This window comes from Passer montanus, unplaced genomic scaffold, assembly GCF_014805655.1.
Source record: "Passer montanus isolate IOZ18808 unplaced genomic scaffold, ASM1480565v1 scaffold15, whole genome shotgun sequence".
In the NCBI taxonomy this organism is placed as follows: Eukaryota; Metazoa; Chordata; class Aves; order Passeriformes; family Passeridae; genus Passer; species Passer montanus.
Window position 1 is genome coordinate 14,074,910 of NW_024362051.1, and position 7,980 is coordinate 14,082,889.

The window sequence follows — 7,980 nt, forward strand, 5'->3', positions numbered from 1 at the left end:
GATGGCCCAACCCAAACCATTCCGTGATCTTAAGCAGCAAAAGGAATAAAACTCCAAAGCATAGAACACTTGGATATCCAAGATCTGTATTTAGGAGTGCAAGCTGATTTATTTTCCCCTGATACAAATAAGATAAGAACATCCCCCTATGCCCCCACCCCTGTGGTAAATGCTCAAGGAGAATGGCAATGTGTCTCTCCAAAGAAAAGAGAGCAAAATATCCTGGATGGCTTCAGGCGCAAATGTGTGGGCTTGCAGGAGGGAGAGCTGGAGGAGACTTTTAGTGGTGGTTTCAAACGAGGGCAGTGCCTCCTGCTCAGCCCAGTGCTTCAGTCTGGAGGTGCTTTTGAGGTGAGTTATTCTGCAGGAAACCTCAGTGCTTCTGCTGCTGAGGTGGTGAGGAATGGAAGGGAAACATGAGATGGCAGCTGTAACCTCCTTTCTGGCCTGGTACTGCTGCTTCCCTGATCAAAGCTGCCACGGCACACCTGCCTCGTGCGGGTGATGCTGGGTCTGTGATAGCTCCTGGTTATTTATACAGAGCTGTGGGAAGCACAGTGCACAAAATAAACCGGCTCCTTTTCAGTCATGCAGTGTGAAAGGTTGAAGGGAAATGGCAACATTTGTACTTCTGTGCATCATTATGTAATGTATCCATGGAAAAAACCCTTCCTTAGCAAAGCCACAGGCAGCAATGGAGCCTTTTGTTGGGTATCTCACTGTATTTCTTTGACTAAAACAGATGCAACTGCAGCTTCTAAGCAGTGTGAGCTGAGGAAATGCCAGGGAAATGGAAAGGTACTGGAAAGCTGTGTGCTGTGCTTTGCTGCAGTCCAGGTGTGTGAGGAGGTGATTAAAAAACATTAAAACTGAGATGGAAGATGGATCATTTCAAGTGGGAGCGCTTCGGAGGGAGGCTGAGCAGCTGCTCTGTGTCCCGTGGTGCTGCAGAGCAGCCTCCTTCCAGAAGAGTCTGCTGTGTGCAGTTAAAGTGCAGGGGTGGTCTCAGAGCTCTGAGCACCCCCTGAGCCCTGCTGTTGGTTCTGTTCAGCTGCAGAATGAAGAGGAGCCGGGCGAGGCCGTGCCCGTGGTGAACGACGCCCCTCCGCCCTACAGCAGCATTTCTGCAGAGAGCACAGGTACTGTCACCTGGGGACATGGCTCTGCTGCCACTGGCTGCTCTCCTCTTCCACGGCTGGCTCTGCAGCACCTTCCCAAGCTGCACGGATCAGGATTGATCCACACAGCCTGTCGGTGCTTGTGGTTTAGGAGATGCAATTTGGCTGCGCTCATCTGATGTCATCCCATCAAGGGGTGTTCAAGTTACAGTCCACAGTGTTCTCAGTAAATTGGAGACAGTTAAAAAATCAAAGCTGGGAGGATTTGTGGTTCCCCTCTCATTATCTGGCATTTGGATGATGTTGTGCCCCTTCCTTAAAGGATTCGTTACTTAAAAGGGTTTAAAGAATTCACTTTTCTGCACTTTCCAATAACTAAGCACTTGGTCAGAAGGATGGGACTTTGACTCATCCTCCTGTCCTGTCACTAATCACTTTAATAACCACTTGGATCTGGAAACGTGACTATTTCTGAGTATCCAAGTCAGCAGAGGCACAGCATGTGGTGTTGTTTTAAGCAGAAGCACGGCCAGACATGTTCAGTGAGTGTTCTGTGGGTTGCTGGCTATCAGACAAGGTGCTCCTGTGCTGTTCCCTCTCTGCTTTGGGATGGCAGGAGGCTGGCATGGGTGGAAGGGTGGGAGGGGACAGGCTTTAACATCCTGGGGAATGCCACCTGGAGCACTCTGGCTCCCAGCCGGGTGTTCCTGGGGCAGTGCTGAGTTCCCTCCTGTGTCACTGCTCTTGTGCAGCTTACTTTGACTACAAGGATGAGTCGGGGTTCCCGAAGCCGCCGTCCTACAACGTGGCCACCACCCTGCCCAGCTACGACGAGGCCGAGAGGACCAAGGCTGAGGCCACCATTCCCCTGGTTCCTGGCAGGGTGAGTGTCCCTGCCTGTCCCTGTCCTGCTCCTGCATTGCAGCTTGAGCTCCTGCCCGTCGTGTGGCATCATGACTCTTCACATTTGTGACGGGTTTTTGTGTTTCTGAAGCTTTCTGGGGTGGTGATATTCCACACTTCTGAGTCCTGTGGCTGGTTTTTTTTTAAGATTTTCCTCTGAGCACTGTGATGATGTCAGACATCTCAGTAATGCCAGCATGTGCTAGCCAGATTAGCTTGGCAAGCTGACAGAGGGACTGTGCTGTATCCCTGTGCACTGACACTGGGGTGTTTGTTGGGTTTTTTTCATTTTAAAAAAAGATTTAGGATTAATTCTTCAGCTGTCTGCCATATCTACCCTTGACACTCCTGCTGCTTACTTAGTTGAATTTTCTGGAGGTCAGTGTAGCTGATACAAGGACGATAAAACCATTCTGTCAGAGCTATATATTTTTGGTTTTTTTCAACATTATCTTTTGTTCAGCCATTCCCTCCACCCCTGCTAGCATTAGAAGTCCACTGCTCATTACACTTCTTCACAGAAGCCAAATTCCTTGCTGAGATGATAATTTTTTGATGAGTTGAAGAATTCTTCACAGTGAGAACAAGAACATGCTGGATCTTGACTATGTTAAAAATAAAGATACATTTCCTATTATATAGATAACATTTCATGCCCTGCACCATTTCAGGATGAGAATCAGGAATTTTGTCGTGCTTGCATTTGTAGCCTTTTGAGAATTAGGGTTCCAGCCCTTTTTTTGAGGAGTCACACCCAGAAGTGGGGTTGCTGTGTGGGCTGGACTGACCTAAATCCCCCCTGTGCTGCCTCCCTCTGCACTGCAGGATGATGACTTTGTGACACGGGATGACTTTGATGACACTGACCAGCTGAGGATAGGAAATGATGGCATTTTCATGCTGACTTTCTTCAGTAAGTACCTGATGGAATGAACTTTTTTTCCAAGCAGTGACCCAAAATAGTTTGGGTCACATTTAAGTTTATGTAGCACCAGGAAAAACCTGTGTGCAAGGGGTTTATGGTTTTTTTCCTTGGAATATAAAGGTGTCTTGACCTGCTGCTTTTCTCCTGCTTTCTCAGTGGCATTCCTCTTCAACTGGATTGGATTTTTCCTGTCTTTCTGCCTGACTACTTCAGCTGCAGGACGATATGGGGCCATTTCTGGCTTTGGTCTGTCTCTTATTAAGTGGATCCTTATTGTCAGGGTGAGTTGTGTGGTGCAAAACCATGTACACAGACACTGATACTCTTTGTCCTCAGCAGGTTTTTATCTCATACTGAAGTTAGTGATAAATTTAGGGATTTTTTAAATAATGAAATAATTTTTGAGCTACTCACTAAGAACAGGGCTTTTTCATAGTTGTATCCTGTTTATATGCTGGAATTACAACTGTAGTAAAAGAAAAGAAAGATTGTACACTCAGATATGCTTTGGGGATGCTCCATCCCTGGAGGTGTCCAAGTTTAAGCTGAACAGGGATTCCTGGGTGAGTGGAAGGTGTCCCTGTCTGTGGCAGAAGAGAAGAGGTGTAGGATCCTTTCTAGCCCAACCCACTCTGGCATTCTGGGGTTCATTCTGTGGCACTGGCTGATCAGAGTGTGCTTTTGTGCTGAGCAGCAGCACCTCTGATCCTGGGAGAACATTCACCCAGGCAAAGCCAGCCCTGCTTCAGCCTCTGCAGCCTGCTGTGCCCGGGCTCTCCTCTGGAAATCAATTCCCCAAAATGCAGGATGGCTGATGAGGAGAGGGAAACAGGGCTGTGGGAGGAGTGAGCTGTGCACAGCAGTGGGAGAAGGCCGTGGGTGCCCTCTGGTGCAGCCTCCCTGCGGCACAGGAGCAGGCACCAGGAGCAGGCTGCCACCCTGCTCCAGCATTTTGGGCTCTTATATTTGTTGGAGGGATTGGGAGAAGATATTTCCATCAGGAAATCTTTATTTGGAGCCTGTGAAGTGATGGCATTCCAAGCTGAAAGCTGAATTTCAAGCAAAGCAGCTCACTGCCTGTAAGTAGAAGTTGAGAGCATTCATGTCAGAGCTGTCACTTCCTACCCTGTCTTTTTGGGCTGGGAATTCTAATTTGTAAATACAGCATCTCTTCACTTCTCTGTAGACAATTTTTGTGGTCATCTTGGTTCAGAGGTGTTAAGGACTGTTTGCTGGATTAAGAGGTGTGACAGAAGGAGGTGACATTATCTGTGGATTTGATTTAAACGTCAGTAACAAGTTTATCTTTTGTTAGGTTTTAAGTTTGAATAGAACAAACCCAGAGGAGTGGTACTGTATTTATACTGAAACTGTGAACTGCAGTCCTCTCATAGTGTTGGTGCCCTTCATTTAATAGCAGTCATTTTCCCAACTGGGCATCTTGTCAGTAGGCTCCACAGATGTGGGATTTCTTTTCCAGCTGTTACAGTGTTTGTGCTGCCCTGCTGCAAGCCTGCTCTGCCCTTTCAGAAACTGCAGCTGGGCTGCATCCAGGGCACAATTTAAAACAGGAATGTCTGCCCAGCAGTGTCCTTGTGCCCCACTGATTGCCAGAATTCATAGCTGGGTGTTGTCTGTCCCATTCCCCTTGTTGGAGCTGGTGCAGAAAAACACCAATATAAATAACAGTTTGTGGAGGTAACTCATTCCTGCAGCTGCTGAATGCAGCATCCCATGAGATCTCTTGTGTGCAGCCCTGATCTGGTTACTGCTAAAATTGATGGGATAGACTTTGGTTCACAAACTTCCATGTGCTCTAAACTGTATTTTTTTTTTTGCTCTTTTTCAGTTCTCCACCTATTTTCCTGGTTACTTTGATGGCCAGTATTGGCTTTGGTGGGTCTTCCTTGTACTAGGTGAGTGTCTGTGGGGGGAAAGATGCTTGGAAACTGTGAAGTCAGTTAGGATTTTGTGAGCATTCCTGGCTGTTAAATATGTGTGTGTGGATGTCCAGATGAAATGTGACCCTCATACTCCTCTGAGTGAGCACATGCAGGTTTTAAAGGCACAGTAAACACTGTCCTGCCAGTTCTTGGTGGCAGCACCCTGACACATCAAGAAGTTAAGAAGAGAATAATGCTTGTAACTGATGTTGTGTCTGCCCTTGCATCTTAAATGGAGGAGTGGTTTGTTCCCTTCCTCATTTTATTTTCTTTTTTCCTGCTTTGGGAGTGACTGGATCTTGTTTGGAGTCAAGAGTTTTGTGATTGCCCAAGGAAAGTTTGTTTTTGAAGTTACTTGAATTGGAAAGATGAGGTGTTACTGCTACCAGAAATAATTACTGTGTGTGATCAGCTGCTGTGCATCCCAGTGATGAGGTCCCTCTGCAGTGGTGGCAGGGAGTTCAGCTGCTCCCTCTCCTTGAAGAAGCAGCACCTGTGTTAACTGGACAAATGTCTCTCTCCCCTGCAGGTTTTCTGCTGTTTCTCAGAGGATTTATTAATTATGCAAAGGTTAGGAAGATGCCAGATACGTTTTCCACTCTTCCCAGAACCAGAGTTCTCTTTATTTACTGAAGGTAAATTTTCTGCTTTCCTGAATTTGTTCTGCTTTGATTTTAACTCTGTTTAGTGACTTTTCTAGGCTACACTTTCCATCACTTGAATATTTTTAGAACTCAAGGAAGCAGGGAGCAGTTATTTCTTGGTACCCCCTACCCAGCTCCTGAGTCTGCAGAGCCCAGGCTGACCTGATGGGAGGCAGAGGAACACTGGACATTTCTCCCTGAGTTTTTGTTGTGATGAATTGTATATTCATTTAATTCCCTGGCTAGATACTGTGAGAACAAACCCCCTGCCCCTTGATACTGCTGAGTATTTGGCAAATGTGTCTTTGAGAACAAATCACATGCCTGAAACACGTGGTGTGTCCCAAACCCGAGGAGAGGTCACAAAATGTTGTCAGAGGGGCGTGCCACTGCCTTTGGCTTTTGTCCCAGAACGAGCAATTTGTCTGAATCCTGCAGTTTGAAATTGCTGCCAGCTTCCTGAAGAAGTGACACCCTTGCACACCTCTGCTCTCCTCAGGCCCTCCCACACACCTGAGCTGTCCTGCCTGAGCATCTTGCAGAAACCTGAGTGCTGGGAGTCTTTTTCTTCAGTGCTCAACCTCAGCCTGGCTGCCTTAATGGGCTTTAAAGGAGGAGGCTGAAGTGGCTGGAGCCTTGTAGCATAATTTCCTGCTCACAGCAGATAATGGCCTGGCATTAACTGTCCCTCCCCGAGGGGAAGGAAATCCTGGAATAGGTTGCTTCCCAGCTGGGGAGTGCAACACGATGCTCCCTTTAGAAATATCATAATAACACTGCATTTCCCCAGAGAGGCAATTGCAGCTGGGACAGTCAAAGAAACCAAACCAGCCCCAGCTTTAAATTGGGGGTCATTAAACTGTTGAGATTTGAAAACCGAGCCTCGGGTTTCCAAATGCACTTCCCTTTTATTAGAAACTGCAAATTGCCCACGATTCTACTTCATTTCCAGGCTGAGAGGGGAACCTGCAGCACAGAGCAGCCTTTGTGCACTGCTTTCCTCTGGTGATAGTGTGTAAAAATAGTTCAGCCAATTTCTTGACGTGTTTCAGTTCTGGTTAACAAAGTTCTGGTTTGTGACCTCCTCCAGGAGCTGTAATGTCCTCCCAGATTCCTGCTGAGTCACCAGAGGCTTCATTTCCCCCAGTTTATGGTCACGGGATGTGGGCATTTCAAGTCAGCTTTATCTCTGTATTTTGTCTGACTGAACAATTAAAAAAAATTTTGCTCCTTTATCAAAACTTTATTTTTTATTTCCTAAAGGAACTCTGTGGTTTCTTTTTGCATAGACTTTTCCTATGTTTGAAATTTGAAATTACAGTTTTAAAGACCTGGCTTCACTCCTTGCTTGTGGAGGTGGAGTGTTTAAAATCTTATTTATGTTTCATTTTAAAGCATTATCAAAAAGCACTTTCAGATATGCTGATATAACTGTCGAGAATAGTTCATAAATATTTCAACTGTGATACTTCCCCTGAAAATAAATCTGTAATCCTGAATTCTGAGTGAAGAAACCACAAAAGACTTGGATTTTTAGTGTGTTATTGTCCTTAGATGAGATTTCCTCTTCAGGGCATGATGCAAAGGGCACACTGAGGGATTATTTTTATTTCAGAGCCGGGATAATTTTTAGAAAATTAGGAGGGGAATAATGAGTGCAAAGCAGAAAATACAACCTGATGAAATGAATCTGGTGGAAAGCTGGAGTTCTCTGCTCCAGCTGTGTGTGCAGTAAGGGACACAATCCCGGTGTTATCCTGTAAAATACACTCAGATTCCTGGGCATTTCGCTGCAGTCACATCATTGTGTGCTGAGACACTTCATAAGCCCTTAGACATCCTGTGCTGTGTGAACAACATCCTCCTGTTATCCAAAATAACCCTCTGACTGCAGCCTCGGTGTTCAATATCCTTCTCCAACAGATGTTTTCTGGCAAATGTCTTCCTGCATTAGTGAAATCCCCCCCAAGAAGCAGCAGGACACCTGCAGGAAGTGAATCAAGGCTCTGGAGCAGAAGAAAAAATAATCACCTGCTTTAAAATAAATAAATAAAAGTACTGTTGGAAAAAGAAAAAAAAAAGGAGAAGCATTTCTTTCGGTTTGTTTTTAGGTGTAAAATTTGAATAATTAATGCAGAATTCTGTAATTGTTGACTCATTAGTGCTGATGTTTGGAGCAGCTCTCGCAGTGGGTCAGCCCCGGCGGAGCTGGGGCAGCAGCAGCCCCGGGGCCAGCAGGGGCCAGCCTTGCTTTAGCTCCTGCTGCAGCCTGGAGCTGCCTGCGCTGGCCAGAGTGACACCTCCTGGGCTGTGTGTGACACCCCGTGCTGGGCAGAGTGGCACTGTGTCCTGCAGAGTGTGACACTGTGTCCTGCAGAGTGTGACACTGCCCTGGCTGTGTGTGACACCCTGCGCTGGCCAGAGTGACACCTCCTGGGCTGTGTGTG

The 7,980-nt window shown here is 46.5% G+C and overlaps 1 protein-coding gene across 2 annotated transcripts; it reads left to right on the forward strand.

Annotated features, from left to right (window-relative positions):
• The first annotated feature begins 859 nt into the window (after positions 1-859).
• NDFIP1 (Nedd4 family interacting protein 1) lies at positions 860-7,614 on the forward strand. 2 transcript variants are annotated; one of them, XM_039701513.1, is made up of 7 exons: positions 860-1,139; positions 1,871-2,001; positions 2,847-2,934; positions 3,103-3,227; positions 4,796-4,862; positions 5,419-5,524; positions 7,457-7,614. In XM_039701513.1, the coding sequence occupies exons 1-6, from the start codon at positions 875-877 to the stop codon at positions 5,520-5,522; spliced, it is 780 nt and encodes a 259-aa protein (XP_039557447.1). In that variant the 5' UTR covers positions 860-874; the 3' UTR covers positions 5,523-5,524; positions 7,457-7,614. The 2 variants fall into 2 exon arrangements, with proteins under 2 accessions (XP_039557447.1, XP_039557448.1); XM_039701514.1 differs by lacking the exon at positions 7,457-7,614 and adding an exon at positions 6,624-7,038.
• Positions 7,615-7,980: the final 366 nt, after the last annotated feature.